General features: G+C 47.2%; 1 protein-coding gene across 6 annotated transcripts in view; it reads left to right on the top strand.

Annotated features, from left to right (window-relative positions):
* The first annotated feature begins 2,761 nt into the window (after positions 1 to 2,761).
* Positions 2,762 to 16,917, top strand: part of SH3PXD2A (SH3 and PX domains 2A) — a 234,666-nt gene continuing 220,510 nt past the window's right edge. For all 6 annotated transcript variants that reach the window (XR_001467193.4, XR_001467191.4, XR_001467192.4 and 3 more), the window contains exon 1: positions 2,762 to 2,911. Coding sequence is in view for 3 of the 6 variants with exons in the window: in XM_004942262.5 (XP_004942319.1) it covers positions 2,840 to 2,911 (72 nt within the window). In the remaining 3 variants the exon portion in view is untranslated. The remainder of the gene's footprint in view (positions 2,912 to 16,917) is intronic.

The raw sequence follows: 16,917 nt of genomic DNA, 5'->3' as shown, positions 1-16,917 counted from the left end.
CAAGGAGCTTGCTGTGCTTTGCCCTCCCTGTTGCTTTCCTCTCCTTGAGTCCCAGGGGCAGCCCTGTGTGGCTGTCCAGCACAAGGGTTGGGCAGGTGCTGTCGGCACCCTTTTCCCAGCTGCTGCTGAAGACAGGAGCAGTTTTTCTCAAGCCCACAGCATAATAAGTGGTTTCGGTGATTTTCTGCCAGTCTTGCAGTGGTGTGGGATCAGACTCCCACTAGACTGGGAGTTGTACATATTTTAAAAGAACAATCCATGCCCCTAGCAACATACATTTTTTCCTATGGAAATGGATGGCTGCAGCAGACAAACAAGGAGAGCAGAAGGTGACAATGAGAGTAAAAGCAGCAGATGGAGGAGACGAGGAGCTTGTACACACACACAAGGGCCTGGCAGGCTTTGCAGCTGGAGAAGATTGTCTGGAGCAGCAAACAATTAAGCTGCCTTGGGCAGAAGGAAGGTGAGCAGTGAACCAGGTGCTGTGAAAGTACAGGGTTGTCACCAAGGGAGCACGAACCTCCCAGCGCCGTTAGAGTTTGACTGAAAATAGCAGCTCCTTGCAAAAGTAGATGACAAAGAGCACCCGTAAGGAGATGCCAGTTAGTAAGAACATCAGGAGGGATGGGGCAAAGTGTTTGGAGAATGATATATGTTTTCTTTTTCCCTCACAATGAAATGTTTTGAAAGCTGATTTAAAACAAACCCCGGGTGTTTTAAACGACGTGGGGAACCCTTTATTCTTTCCTGGACTGAGTGATAGAAGAGGATGGAATGTGTAATGTATATTGATAATGGCTTACAGGAAAGAGGCATCGAAGACCCCAAAGACCGGTCATGCTGAGCATATTTTTATCAATGGGTTATTTGAATATTTACATTCGCAGGGAAGAATTTTCTTTGTTTGCTCTGCACACCAGGGACTTCTTGGCCAGTCTAAACAGTAAAGGTTTCTAATATAAATAATTGCTCTACTGCCTTGTGTCTTGCAAGCAGATTAGAGGTGGGATGTCCTTCGAAGAAGAGCAGGGCAGGGAGTGCACTGAAGGAAAAAGGTGATGGCAGAGGTGAGAACATCTCCCCTCTGCCAGCCACCCCGTTACCAGAAGGCAGTCTAGCGTTAGCATGCATCTCAGGATGGGGTGCCAGGATGTGAGCGTTTTCTATCAGCTCTCTAGTTTTGGTGAGCTGTATGTGGTAGGAGGAAGGAGGAGAAGGCCGGGTCAGAGCATCTCCCACTGTGTGCTGGAAGGACAGCGTTATGCAGCAGGGAGCTACGCAATGGCCTCGCTCCCATTTTTCTTCTTTTCAACTTTTTAAGCTGCTAGTGGCAATCTGCTACCAACTTCTCACTTTCAGACATCAGCCTTCAAGCTCAGCTGTTGGTGGCTTTGTGATTTCAGTGCGTGCTTTACAGTGGCTGTTAGAGAGCTAGTAACACAAAGGTAGTGAAAATGCTGAGTCACGAAGCACTGATTGAGCACCTGGTGGGAGGGCAGGGCCAGCCCAGGGGGGCGCAGGTGCAAGCAACAGGTGCAAGTAATGCCCCTGAGTGACTGGGAGGGGTGGAGCCAGGATCTGACCCTCCCCAGACCTCATTTAAGGGCTGGCAGTTGCAAGCAAGAGGGTTTCACTGGAGATCCTTGTATGCCTGGGGTTTTCTAAAGGTAAGTAGATTTCTTTCCTTTGTTTCTGTGTCTATAGCTGTTGTGTTTGAGTGTATCCCTCACTTGCTGCAGCCTAGGACCTTGCTGTTGCATTACAGCAGCAAAAAAACTGATTCAGAAAATACACTTATAGCGTGTGTGATGAAGCCTCATTGAGGCTGACTGTTCTTTCCCTGTAAATAGGGAACATTGCTAGGAGCTGGGACCTTTCTACACTGCTAGACTTGCAGGTCTGCAGCTGTTAGCAGTGCTGTGGGAGCTTACTGGGGAATTTGTGCTGCTGTTGAGGAGATCTCATTTGGTGGAGGAAACCAACATCATGGAGACTTCAGTTAATTTGGTGAATATTGCTTCATGAAGTGTGCTGCTGGCTGGGAGATCACACCCAAGTTTCCTTTTCAGTGGTAACTGCCTCTAGAATAAGGCAAAATAATGATGATTCGTGAAGCACGTGGAATTTCGGGGGCTAGCTCTTCTTGAAGTGTGACCAGGGAAAGATGAGGCTCGTTTCACAGGTGTGTAGAGAGTAGAAGCAGGTCTGTTGCTAGAAGCCCGCCTGGCGGATAGTTTGCACAACGTTTCTCCGGCTCCGATCCCTTTGCAGCCCAGCTGTAGGTCGGGGCTTCAGCGCGCGGCCACCCTCCTTGGGGCACCGGCCCCGCTGCGCTGAGGACTCGGCTTGCGGCTCGCTGCCGTGATCTCTGCTGGCCAAATTTCGGCCGCTTGCTGCAGTAACGGATGGCCCCGGGCACCCTGCTCCGCCCCAGCCCTCCTCGGGCAGCGGCTCGAGGACGGCTCCGGGACACAGCGGGGCCCCTCGGCCCCCCGCAGAGCGTGAGGGGCCGCCATCTCAGGGCAGGCCGCGCCCCCCACCACACGGGGGCGGCGGTTCTCGCTCCCCTCGCGCCTCTTCTCCCCGGGGCCGCCTTGAGGCGGGGTCGAGCCCTGCCCTCTCGCCGCCTCTTAGCCGGAGGCTGCGGGCAGGGCGTGGACGCGGGGCCGGGCCGCCTCCGGGCGTGGGGAGAGCCGCCGCCGCCGCGGACGGGGCGGAGCCGGCGGCGGGGCGTCCTCCCTCGCTCGCTCCCGCCCGCCGCGCCGGCCGGCATCGCCGCGGCGGGCAGCGCGGCGGAGGGTGCTGCCAGCGCCGGGAGGGAGCCGCGGGGTGCGCGAAGATGCTGTCCTACAGCGTGCTGGACGCCAACGTGGTGGACGTGGAGAAGAGAAGGAACCCCTCGAAGCACTACGTGAGTGGTGGCGGTGCCCGGCGCTTTCCTCGGGCGAGCGATGCACGTGTGAGGCGGGAGCGGCACGGTGCTTGGGGGGCCGGGACCCGGCGGGGCTGTTACCCTTCGCGAGTTCCCTTCCCTTCGGAAGGTGAACCGCAGAGCTTGGCCTTTTTGTCCGCCGCGGGGTGGGACGCGTTTCCCAGCTCCCCGGCTCGTCTCCGTCCCAGCGCGGCAGCGAGGAGCGCTGCGGGGTCGGCCAGCCGGTGCTGAGCGGGCTTTGCTCGTTTCTGCCGTGAAGTTCCACACAGACTTTTTCCGAGGGACGGAGAGGAGGTTTGCACGGTTCTCGAGGCAGACTCAGCTTTCGGGTTCCCTTTCATCTCCGTTGCCTTCCTCTTTTCACACCTTGCTGCTAACAGCAGCAGCAGACGGATTTCTGACGACCTTCCCGGCTGCGGGGTGTCGTGTGGTGGCTTTGCCCGCGGGAGCTCACAGCAAACAGCGGAGCAGATTTTGCCCATCCTCATGGTTAGAAAACACATCTTTTCTTCATTCCCTGGCTCTGGTTCTTCTGGGTTTTAACTGCACACGGTCCTTTAAGTTTCTTCTCAAAATACGACCTGTGTTTAAATAGACGGGAGGTTGGATTTTCTGTGTACAGAAGGTAAAAATCATCCCGCTGTGGTAAGGAGGAGCCCGAGGGGTGCTGCCTGTGGTATGAAACCGCGCTGAGTGCGCCGCGTTTCTGGCGCTGCGTGTCTGCCAGCTTTCTTTGGGACTGGTGGGCATTTGTGTGTGTTGCATGAAAGATAACGCTGAAGATTGGGTGTAAAGTTTTGTATCAGTATTTCACATCGCTGAGCGTTTTCCTCCAAGGCTTAAGCTGCAACCCAGGTTAAGGCTAGAGGGCACTGTGTTGCTGAGTGATGCTGATCTGCCGATGCACAGCACATCGGAGCTTCAGCTTTACGATTAAACATCTTGTGCCCCATTCATAAGAGTGGGAGCTCCGGGTCTGCTCCCATTGTGCCAGCTGGACCGGTGTCTTCAGCCTACTGCTCGTTTACTGCTTTCCAGGCAGGAAAGGCTGCTTTTGCAAACTGTCTCTGAGCTGTGGCTGACGCCACTGCAGTCTGTTATCTCACCTGAAAGGTGACTGCAATTTGGCATCAGAGGCTGTGAAGCCTCTGTAGAGATGTATGACTGCCAAGCAGCAAGTTGTACAAAAGGACTGGGAATGATACCTTTCCAAGCACTAGGAGAAATGAAAGTTAATTTCTTCTTTGTTGGAAAATAACTGGAGAAAAGGGATTTATAAAGGGATTTATGTCTTACGTTTACCGGAATGGGAGAAAATATTTCCCTTGTTTTCCTGCTGGAACGTTTCTGTGTTTCCTTGATGACTGTTATCACTGCATCTTAACAGCAACCTGAACTCCTACAGACAGCTCTACACAGTGCTTCTAGCAGGGGATCTATTTCTTTCCCTTCACCCTGCTCTCTGTACGTTCTTTCCAATATTGTCTTTTTCACTGCAGTTCCATGTTCCTTCCTGTTCAGTTCTTGGCCAAAAAAAAAAAGTGAATTAAATGGTTTGTGGTGTAAACAGTGTAGTATCTGCCTTTCATCTGAGTAACCCTCAGTCTCTGGCTGAACAGCATTCAGCACAATGAATCTTGTTTCGCAAACAAGCTCTGGAATAATTCAATTAAAAATGATCCATGTCCTTGTGAATCTCTTTACTTGAGATGAGTGAATTAACCCATAGGTCCAAGAGTCTTGGCGGCTGCTTTGTTTCCTAGATTACAATTTGCAGCAGATAAATGTGCTGCAGCCGTTCATCTGGCTTTGGCTGGAGTGCTTTACTCAGGGTGAACTTGCTCTGTCAAAGAATTTAACTCCCTGGATCCAATCCACTGGTCACTACTGGTTTGGTTCTGTGCTCTTTCAGCACAAAACAAGTATTTTTCTTCCAAAATGAACATAAATGTGGCTTGGGATTCTGTCTATTGCCTGTGTGTACTTTGGACTGTGCAAAGCTTGGTGCTCTTTGCTGTATTTTGGTTCTGTAATATCAGAAAGCCCTTTTGCTTCCAACATCCCTAAGCACTTTCATGCCGTGCCTTAAGGCCACACGATGCATTTGGCACGAGATGAATGATGTGATCTCTGGTGGATGGTGATGTCGGCGTGTCAGGCGTTTTAGCTTGAACTCCTTTCCTTTCAATTGCAATCTCTCTCAGGGCGATGGTGGAGCCTGGAGAGATGAAGACAGGTTTTTAGGCACTGAGGGCATATGGAGAGGGCTAAATGTGAGGGGCATATAAGCCTCTGCATGCTTGGCCTAAAAGGAATCATGCCCTGGAGCAGGTGTCTTTCATGATAACACAGCTTTTGTAGTCTTGACTCAAGAAATAAAACAAGAAGGCGGCTTTGTATATCCTTTGCAGTGGCCCCTCTGTGTGAAACTTCTAAAGAGATTAATACCTCTCTGGAAGATTTGTAGGGCCCTGTGCATGGGAAGAGATTAAAATCTTAGATTCAGTGCTATTTGATATGAACCCAGCCACTCACGCCCATAGGAAAGCACTGCTGGGGAAGGAGTCTGCTATGCCTCCCTCTGCGCTCTTGTCAGCAATGGAGGAGCACAAGGATACCTGCTCAGCTGGTGGCCCTGGATGGCTGCATGTGGAAGGACAAAGAGAGGGCTGGATGAATAATGGCATGTCTCCTGTATGGTGTATCCCAATATATGCTACCACTGCTCTTAAAACTTTTGGTTTTCTGAATTTATTTCCTATTCTTTCTCTGTACCAATGGTCTTCTAAGAATTGATTTGCACTTGATGCTAATACTGTAAAGATGCTAAATCTCTATGCTTTCCCCTTTTCCTTTTACAAGAACAATGTCAGGAAGGTTAAGTCTGGGTTTGTTGGAAAGACCCTTGGTGCTACAGGGGTCATCCATTGGCTGAGCTAAGCTGTGCTGAAGCCGGGTGAATTAGGATGTTTGTGAATGGCTTATGTCATTTAGCCATTCTGAAGCAAAAAAGCTGGTAATAAAATCCAAATCCCTTTCCTGTCCCATGCTACGCTGTAAGCAATCTCAAAGTCTCTTCTCTCAGTTGCAGAAGTTCAGTCTGTCCGTGGGGTTGCTTCACTAGCTTATAATCTGAATTAAACGTGAAATGATACCAAAACAACAATGGTTTCTCTAAAAAGATCCACTGTTGATTCTTTCCTACTCTAACCATTCATAGGAAAGCTTAAGGAAGACATGCTCCCTTCTCTGCTTCCAGGTTATCTCCAGACAGTTAGCTTACTGGTTACCCATCTGTCTGCCTCCTTAGGGAGCCCTGCAGGGAGGCTCTGCCTAGCAGATGTGCTTGATCCTGCACTCAGCAAAGTGAGAACGGCTTAACACCTTCACCTGTTCACAGTTTCACAGCATCTGGGTAATGGTAATGTTCATTAGAAGCCAAATGAAGAGTTTGCCCCTCCCCTTCCCAACCATTTGCTCTTCCCCAAAGGACTGAGTAGTTACTGATGTGTGTGTCTCACTAGACATTTATATGCCTGAGGTCAGCTCTGAGGTCTCTAAGTGTGCTTGTGTTATTCTGAGGGCAGGGATATGTTCATCAGCACGGATTTCCTCTTTCAACACTGCTCTACTCCTGTTGCAGCTGGGCTTTGTGTGGTTTTCAGGTTTGTAAAGCATAGAGAGGGAAGGCTTAAGGAAAAAAAAACAACACAAAAAACAGTACTCTTGCTTTAGAAGTAGCCTTGTTGTCTCTTTCCAGTCAAATGAGTGAGGTGCATTGCTGATTTTAGTCATCTGCATTGCCTGCATGTAGTCCCAATTCTCAGCAGTGTAATTATTTCCTAATGCCACTTCTGAATGGCTCGTGATGGGCTCTGATAGGAGTCCTGCTGTATGGATGTGGATGCTAAACTCCTTGGGCATTGCTGAGCTGTAAAGGGTTATATTCTGCTGCGTTGGGTTTCAATGCTGCTCCAAGGAAAGCATATGTGCACTTGACACAAGTGGTCTGTTGTAAAATGTCAGTGAAGACTGAAGAAAAAAACGTGCTGTTAGGGTCTGACTCTTCCCTGTGTCTTGTTTGTTCCTGCTGACTGCTTACACTCAAGAGTAGCTCAGACTTTTCTTGGCTCCATCTCTCTTCATTGCAGGCTACTGGTTAGATAGCAGCTAGTAGTGATGAGGAAGATCCAGATGTATTGTGGACCACTAGGGTCTTTGTTCTAGTATTAACCCTTCATGGCTCCGTGGGAGAAAGAGCTGGATTTCCCCCTGCTTTGGGTCAGGGTGAGCCAGATCTCTTCCAGAGTGGAGGGGACGTGGCTTACCTGGAGCTCATGTGACCTACAGATCATGGCCCACAGGTGTGGTGTTGTGAGGGACCTGATGTGAAGCAGAAGGCAGTGTTTTGTGAGCAGATGGAGTACCTACTGAGGACTTGTGATCCATCTTTCTGCCCTTTCTTTCCCTCCTGACTGGAAACGCTGTGTGGTTTTCCTCCGAGGGCCCATGATCCAGCTTGACTCACTGGTGTGAATGATTACCATTTCTAGTATTGTTGCATGGGGTGCTGGGAGGAAACTGGAGGATTGCTTGTTTCCTTCGTGACTTTATCATTCCTCGGAATGGGACTAAGGGTTACATCAAAAATGTTTGTGATCTCATGTGTGCAGAGCCTAGGAGAGCTCGGGAGAAAAAGTCACTCAGGGTCAAACATTCCCTTGCTCTGGGCCACCATCCTGCTGAAGGTAGATTCATGTCTTCAGGGATGATTTCTACTGCTCTGCATGTTTCAGATGCAAATCTTATGACCTTGCAGAGTACACAATTGTTTTTGCTTTTAGTGTCTGATAAGATGTACTGAGAAAATAAGAAGTCACTTCTAAAAAAGTCTGGATAATGTGGATAAGTAGTTCTCCTAGTGAGCAGAGGTAGGAGAAGGGGGAGATCAGACCTCATCGGTCCAAAGCTGTGTACACCTAGTAGCACCCAGCGGGCATCTCTAGTATCACTGTAACTGCTTGTTGATGCAAGTGTTGCTTGTGAAAACAAAGTCTTCCTTAACAGCAGAGGTTGTGTCCTGTTGGGTTTTTCATTTTTTTCAGGCACCATTGTTTTATGAGGCCAGTGTGATACCCCAATTTTTTCCCATTCACTGTCTTGAAACACGGACTTTCTGCCTGCTCTCAGCATTTCTTAGTCTCCCAGTGTCATGTCTGTGATTCTGCCCCTTAAAGGTCTTTTTCTCGTTGCCTTACCTTAGGAGGGAGCATTCAAGAGATGCGTAGTCCTTTGAGCTGTTCAAGGCGTGTTTGCAAAGTAGCCGAGAGATACTTTAGGCATCTACCTGCTTTTCATCATACACTGCCTGGCAATTACCTCTATAACTCCAGGCTTTTTTAGAGGATGGTGAGGTAACCCAACTAGTTAAGGGGTGCTCACAGTCCTCTATTCCGGCAGAGCTGATGAGTAGTGTTTGGCTAAGAGGCAGCAATGCCTAAATTTGATAGTTTGCAGAGTAAATGGCTGCCTCCAGCCTTAGAAATAGATTAAAAACCAATAGAGATGCAAGGTTGCTGTCTTGATTTGTTGTGCTTAGGGCAGGATGAAATAACGCAGGAGGCTTGAAGTCCTAGCAAGAGTCTGTATTGGCTCTCTTGTGGCTGAGCCTGCAGTGTGCTGGGAGGGCAGCCAAAAGGAAAGTCAGGCAAAAACTTTTAGCAAGCCCGTGAGCTGGGGGTAAAAGCTCCCAAAGCCTATAAGTTCCATTTTGAAAGTGATTAAGATGCCCCCACTGACTTTCCCTGGTAACCAAGTTCCAGTCAAGTTTTGACCTAAGACATGGCCAAAAATGCTCTCAGCTGCTGCAAGCTGCAGGGTGGACTGAGGAGCTTCTTGAGAGCCCTGGGTGGATGGGTGCTGGGGCTCACTTGTGTAGTCAGAATTACCCCAGTTTGACTGCTTTGTGCTAAAAGGGAGTGGGCGTGAGGGACCAGATCATACCCTTTGTCAAGAGGGTCAGTCTGAAGTGCAAGATGAGCAGACATCCGAAGAAAGCGAATGATGAAATGGGAAACTGAGCCCAGACTTCCTGCCTTTCAGAGCAGCCTGCTGGCTGATTCTCTGCACTGCCTAGCTCTGTCCGCTGGGCATCTCTTGTGTACTGCCCTCCCTGTGTCCCTGCAAGGCTGGTAGCCTCCTTAGGAAGATGGGGCAAAGAAAGGTTAAGTGATTGGACCACGGCCACTGGTGAAGTGTGTTGCAGCATATTCTTGTTTTCACTTTGGCTGTTGAAGCAATCTTGCAATTTGTTTGATAAAAGTACAGAGCCAGAAAAAATACTGCTCTCATGCTCTGCCATTGTCTTCCTCAAAAAAACATTTCCCATTTAACATGGATTAAACAGGAAGAGGGATTCAATGTGACCCTACCTGAGACAGGAGGTGACGTACGAGCTCTCTAATTTAGTCAACTGGGAGGAAACAGCTGGACCTTCAAATGTGAGATTTATTATTTTTTTTATTTTCCTTTTTCATGCTGTGCCCTCTTAATGAGCTCCTGATCTCACAAAGGAACTCGGTTCCTGGTAGCCGTGCAGCAGCGCACAATTATTAGAGGAGGCTGACAGCAGCTATGCTGTTTGGCATTGTGCAGCTGAATGCTTTCTTGTAGCTAGAAGTGACACCTTCTTGCCTGGAGTGTGCTGTGTAAATATTGCATGAAAAAGGCAGGCAGCTGCACAGTAGCATACTGTTTGAAATTGGAGGTGTCTGCTGCTTGATCAGGTACACTCAAGACCAAAATATAGTCATGTCAACGGAAAAACTCCCAGTGACTTCCCTGGGCCTTGGCTCGTGCCTTCAGAGGGAGGCTTTACTGAAAATTTTACGGAGAAGTTGGTAAATTCTATTTTATTTTCTGATTTTTACATAGTACACCTCCTTTTCTCTTTGCTATAAAAACAAAGCCACGCTGTAGAATCTCTGTTACTCTTCTAGGCAGAGACCTCATTGCCATGTTTTGGAGGGATGGGAGGGAGCTGAAAGGAAACCAGGTGGATTTCTTCACATGATAGGATTTTGAAGTGGAAAATCTTACAACCTAATTAGAACCTACTGACTCCAGCCTGCTTGCTGTCTCTCTGCACCGCTTTCTACCTGAATACTAATGATCTAGTCAGTCTTTCCGAGTCGCGTTTGCTAAATGTCACTAATACAGTATGCCTATTGCATGTATTTAATGTAATTCTTAATTTGCAAGAGCCTTTATTGCTGTAAGGATGGCTTCATACTAATAAGAACATGGACAGACTTGAAAGATGGTCTCTGCACTATGCAGGAAAGGCAAGTGGTGATGCACAGGTGCAGGCAGAAGGGGACAGTGAGGCACTATCAGCTGGGTGAGCAGGGTATGTCCTCCACACAACAGCGACTCAAGCTACTGGTTGTCGTTAGACATTGTAGCAAGCAAAGGATGGGACTAGAATAGATAGGAAGAAGGGTAATGTAATAACGCCTTAAACTGCTCCAGGGTGAGGGCAGAGCAGCAGGATATTCTATTCATTGTAGCACTTATAAGTGCTTGAGTGTGGTGGTGCTTAGGATGACCTTTGTGACAGCTGTAAAGATTCTCCTCTTGATTTCATTGAGCTATTGATTTTTGCAAAGCTACTCCACATTCCAGTTTTTTGGATGAGGAGGTCACTGTTTATTTAACTAACTCTTTAGACTGGGAGTGTTCTACTTTTGCGAGCAGGTATACATCCCCAAATCTGTGTCTTCATCACAATTTTACATGCCGCTCTAGGAATTCTTAAATGGCCTTTGTAGTCACTGACAACTGTAGCACAGGATCAGGCTGTGCCATGTTCCACAGTAAGGCTGTAATCCTGTAGCTGCGTTATCTATTATAATGCATCATCTTTAGTTTCTGGTGATTGGCTTGTTGGATTGAATAGATAGACTTTAAGTGTCCATGAATATGTATATGGTCCTGAACAAACTGTATTTGAAATCTAACTGGCAGTAATTATGTTTTGGCATTTTGCTATCATTTTTTTCACTGACCAGTGAGGTGTTGTTTTCTTTTTTTTCCTATAAAGCATACCAACCAAATACAGTGATGTGCTAGGCTCCGAGGTTCTCAGCACTTGGTAGAATGTTTTTATAGAAACTTATCATAGGGTGGCTTAGGTTGGAAGGGACCAGAGATTGTTTTGTGGGCTAGTTGCCACCTATAGATCAGGGCCTTGTCCAACCTGGCCTTGAACACCACCAGGGATACGGCATCCCCAGCTTCTTTGGGCAAACTGTACCAGGGCTTTACTTCCATCTGCATAAAGAATTTTCTAATATCTAACCCCCTCTTTTAGTTTAAGGCTATTCCCCCCTGTCCTGTCGCTATCAGACTGTGTAAAAAAGTCACTTCCCTCAGGTACTGGAAGGCTGCAATGAGACTTCCCCAGAACCTTCTCTTCTCCATGCTGAACAAGCCCAACTCCAGCTGCCTGTCTCCATAGGAGAGGTGCTCTGGGAGGCTTGATGCAAACTTGCGTGTGAGGAAACATCCACATCTAAATTCATCAGGGGAAAGATGTGAAACCACTGTTACCATAGCTGGGTTTAACTAGGAGCCCCATGTTCCCATTCCATCTCATTTATGGGAGTTCTTCACAGCTGTCCCTGAAATACTGGTGACATAGTTCTCCACTGTCCAGAGCATGTCTGTAAGTGCAGATTTTGGTGTATAAAGTTCCTAAATCATCAACAGTCCTCTTACTGTGCCAGCAGCTCCATCCAGGGCACTGCGGTCACAGAGCAGTGGGGTCATGCTCTCAGCTGGAAATGGTGCTCAGCAGACTACATGATAAGCAGGCTCATCTAAAAGTTATGCTCACCCATGAGGAAATACACATATAGGGTGCTAGGCAGGCTTGTTGGCCATGCGCCTGTTCCTCTGGGACATTCCTTCTTCCCTTGGAGCCCCGAGGTGACATGTGAGGGCAGTCTCTGGGAGCAGGCCCTGGTCTGTGCCGGCGCCTGTGTTCCCTGTCAGGAAAACTCAACAGCAGAGGTGGGACCTTACTCCAGTCGTCCTTTGCACCATCCGGGGTTTGATGCGGCAGAGAGAATCCATGTTCCTTATTGTGTGACATTTCCATTTCCATGTTCCTACAGTGTGACAATAAGAATTTTTAATTGCTTCTTCAGCACAAGGAGATTTTCCTACTCCTTAGCTCAGGCTGTTCTATGATTGTTTACAACTTAACCTAGGCATGCATTTTTGGTGCGTTGTTCCTCTGTGAACCCTCTGTCACCTCAAGCAAAATACTCCAAAAATCAACGTTCAGTCTTCTGTTCCCCTGTCTGTGAGTGCCTTGTGACGTAGTCAGTGGGCTCACAGTGCTTCCTCTGCCCGGGTGCTGGCACTGACACCTGCTTCCTCTTGAGAGATTTGCTCATGGGATAGATGCTGCGGGAGGCAGCTGGGCTCCCAGTCCTCAGCAGAAGCTGGGTAGTTGGCACAGCCACTGCTCATGCATAAGCTGGAGGCCTGCAGTTTCCCAGGGCTGTCACTGCAGCAGCATTCACTGGCATTAAAATCACTTAGAATTTGAAAACAAACAAACAAGGATATGTGAAGTATTTTCCTGGAAGAAGGCCATGGAGAGCAGATTAAGTGCATCTCCCAAGAGTGTCACAGGAAGAGAGACTGGAGTTTAGTGTTTTCCTAAGTGGGATTAAAACAAGCTCTGGGACTGATCTGTGGGACAAGGAGGACAGACAGAAGCAGGAGGGTAGCTCTGTGCATGTATGTGGATTTGATATTTATAGAAAATTATATATGTATGTACATCTGTCGATGACAGATGAAACTGTCAGAACCCTTGAACCAACCTTGCTACTGTTATCTCTTTCTAATAATGAAAAGACTGCTTGTTTTTTGTTCGTAATGGGAGATTAGAGCTGTTGGCTGAAGTAGAGAAGAATAAAAAGTGCATAAATACCCAAGGAACATCCACGCTGGTTTGCTAACTTTGAGTACAAGGAAATCCTATGTCTTTTGCTTTGTACTAGCCTGGGACAACCTTTAGAAGTTCTTTGTTTTCCCAAAATCCCATTTATTTTTCCCCTAGTGCTTCAGCAGAAGGTGTTTTATAAAGACAATACAGCGTTTTACTTCAGGGGGATCTGGAGCAGTAGCCTGCCTCCAAAATATTTTCCCTTGAAGCATATGGATGAGTCTTCAGCTGTTACTGCTCAAGAAGAAATTTTCTGTTCAATATTGTGCTGCTTCCTTTGAGATTGTAGCAGACTGTGTCAAAGCTCTGGGCTGTTTTGGGGAAGCAGCTTTCCACCTACTTCTGCGCTGGGCACGTAGCTTTCATTGCATGCTTTAATGCAGGTATCTGTGATTTGTAAAGGGAACTATAAAGAGGTTGTTTTTAACTAAAAATATTTTAAGTGAATTTGTCCTGGGTGACAACCCTTGAAGACTGTGGTATCTATGATCAGGGGAAGAAGAGTCTGCCATTCTCTCTTGCAGCTTCTCTCTGTTTTTGTGGCATAAGGACCAGTGGTGGTAATTTGCAGGAGGCACTGGAGGGTGGTACTATGCACTGGCATGCAAGTCTCACTGCAAGCCTCCCTTTTTTTGGAAAGAAATGAGGCTCTGGTCCAAGTCAGCAGGATCAAAGGATGTACAGCCTGGGGATGGGAGCAAGGCATTGCTCTCAGGCCCTTGGCCTGGCCTTGAATTTACTACTCATCTGCTCAGGGGTGGGTAACACTGTATCTGCATGCCCTGATTTGTAAAACAGTAATCCCAATGTTTATCCTGAACATAATTCTAGTTGTCTTCTGCTGAGGGAGCGTGCAGCTGTTTGGTAGGCATTGATCTTTGATGTGAAGCTTTGTGTGCATGTTCTTTGCTTCTGTTCTAACATCTAGGTTGCTCTGTGTTTGTGCTAGAAGGGGGCTTGGCCAAAGAAGTGGGACAGAAAGCAGATGTTTGCATTAAGTCTTTAGGTCTCGTTACAGCTGATGCCACAGTCCTGGTCAGACCATAAGAATACTCTTTTACTCTCATTTTTATCTCCTTCATCATTGAACTTTCAGTCTCTGCATGCTGTTATTTCCTGATATGTTAATTCTGTAATTCTAGCTGACCTTCTAAATGTGATAGTACTGGACTGAAGAGCACCTTGTGAGCAAACACCAAGGACTTCCACTGTATGCGAGGGTCTGTAGCAGAACAGCTACAGCACTGATGTGCTTCCAGCAGCCTTTGTACCTGAGGAGAGGTGACACCAAAGCTTTTCCTATGTGCTGAGGTCTTTTGGGGGCCCTTTCCACCATGTTGTCACATGGCAGTGCTAAACTATCAGGACTCCAACTCATCTGGTGAGTAGAGGGATGGTTTGCCACCAGGCAATGGCATTTGTAGGAGTTTGGGTGACCTTGGGCTTGAGCTGGATCTTAATGGTAGAGAGCTGAAAATTTTTGGCTGTTGTCTTGCTACATGTTTAAGAGGTGTTGGCTGAATTGACTGTTATATACTTGACTCAGATGAAGTCAAGTATATAACAGGCCACGATTTGAATCACAGGGAACTTGAAAACATCCTAAGTAGTCAAATGAGGAAATGATGCCTGCTGTTTGTGTTCATAGAAGCCCAGAGACTCTTGTTAGTACTAACACAGGACTTAATGGTCCAAACCTGGTTGAACATGTATTTTATCTGCCAGCACCCTATTCTGCTTGATTCTTTATTATTCTTTTGCATCTGGTTAACATCAGCTGTGATACATTTGAGTCAACCCCCTATTACTGAAAGGCTAACACATTTTTACTGTATATTGTGATAGAAGGGGTTAAACCAAAGGTGGTGGTGGCTGATAGCTTGCTTCAGGCAGTACAGCAGCAGTGAATGCTGAGATGACATGGGAACGCTGCTCAGCTGACGTCCTGGAGGGCCTCTCAATGACATCAAACTTCTGGCCCTTTTCCATCCAGATTTGGCCTTGCCCCAGTGACAATAGATGTTAATCTGACTTGTCAGAAAATCCTGTTAGTGGTTGGTTTTTTTTTCTTGCAGACCCATTTCCAACCCTCATATTTCTCTGCTAGTAAACATGGTGTTGTGTCATTGTTTTACCAGAAGCCAAGCACCAAAGCCAACTTCACAGTGCTGCCGTCATTGAGTGTCCATTCACTTTGGGTCTTTATCTGAGTTCCCAGGCTCTTTCTTTCCACTGTTGCCTGTGTCTCTGTGTCCATCCAAAGCCTACAGAAGTTTTATAGGAAATGTGTTGGTTCTGGAAGTTGTGGCTAATGCTTCCAGAACTGTTTCTGGAAGCGTTAGTGTGATGGGACTTCTGTATCTATTTAGCTAAGATGCCTGCTTGTAAAGCTTTATTTTCCAGTGACTGTAGCCAGAGCAATCTCTTGGGTTCACCAGTTTCGTGGTGCAAGACAAGGTGAAGGGATTTGCAGCTTTTTCCCCCAAGCCCAGCCTTTCTCCAAAGTGATAATAGCCAATCCATAGCCAGGGGCACTGCTCCTGCCTGCTCCCTCTTGTTTCCAAACACAGTAGCTGAGTTCCTATTAAAAGGGCTGGTTGTCAAATTGCTAACATTAGAAATTAACTTAGTTTTCAGAAACAGCACTCACCAGAGATGAAATAAAGCCGTTTATACCATTCTTGTAACTATTGTTCCTTGTTTTGCTTCTAGACTTATTTCCAGCTGTCTTTGTGAAGGATATGAAATTAAAGATTTATAAAGTTACCTTCAGTGGCTGGAAGCTAATCTGCTTAAAACAAACAAGCCTTCCGTCTCTAGCTCTAGTTTGTCTTCGTGGGGCTGGCAATGGTCCAACCCTTCTCATACTGAGATCTGTCTGAAATTATGTCCCAGCTGAGGTACTCTGGAAGCAGAGGAATGAGAGGTGCTCGTCTGAATGCGGACACTGAGTTCTCCTGGTACAGGTGGAGGTATGGGTTCAGCTTCTTGGCAATGGTTTGAGAATTGTTGCGTGCTTGAGTATTATGTAGCATAATTAAACTGTGGAATACCTTGCTGAAAATTGATATGAAGACCAAAAGTATACATGGTTCTAGGAAAGAATCAACGAATTCCTGGGGACAGGGCTGATGACTATTCAACACAAGATATGCTGAGATGTGTAGTTGGATGAGAAAGTCAGTGATCTACTGATTACTAAAGGCTGAGTAAGCACACTGTCCTCTCTTTTACTCTTATGCAATTATCATCTGGCTTCATTGAAAACAGAGTGCTGAGCTTAGACTCAACTTCACATTGGCCCAGCGTGGGTCTTCTGATGCTTTCCCCAGACTCTTTCTTTCTGATAAAAGCATCTTTCTGATGCTTTCCTAGGCCCCTTAATTGTGTGGCACCAGCTCAGGCTTCTGAGGCTCACTGCACATTGTTAATATTAGTGAGGGCTGTTGAGTCTCAGCCAGCTGAAGTTAGGAAGAGCAGTGTGTGCATTAAGGAAGTGAGCCTCCCATCATCGCTGTCAGCTCCCTCCTGTGCTCCATACACTCCCCTGTGGGGCCATTGTGCTTTTATGGGCTGATGTCACACATCTGGGTCTTGGCAGATCGGTTTCTGCTTCCCAGCCCTGGGTCAAGTGGCAATTTATTTTTGTAGAGGTATCATATCTGGTATTGCTATTAATATATACTCAGGCTTTGAACTTATCTAATGCCTTTCATCAAAGGATCCCCCAACACTCTGTGTATTGGCACCTCTTTGCAAGGTAGGCAGATTAGACAGGGAGAGCTGCGTGTGCACAGCAGTGTGCCTCGTGGCAGAAGTGCCTTTTCAGAGCCCTAGATAACTTGGGCTGACGGAAAAGTTTTCATTTATGTCTGAAAGTGCTGTGAGTGGGTTTTGAGACTGCAGAACATAGACTTATGGCAGATCTAGGTCATTAATGGTGTATGAGCATGGTGCATTCCTG

This window comes from Gallus gallus, chromosome 6, assembly GCF_016699485.2.
Source record: "Gallus gallus isolate bGalGal1 chromosome 6, bGalGal1.mat.broiler.GRCg7b, whole genome shotgun sequence".
In the NCBI taxonomy this organism is placed as follows: domain Eukaryota; kingdom Metazoa; phylum Chordata; class Aves; order Galliformes; family Phasianidae; genus Gallus; species Gallus gallus.
This window is presented reverse-complemented; position numbering and strand designations above follow the sequence as displayed.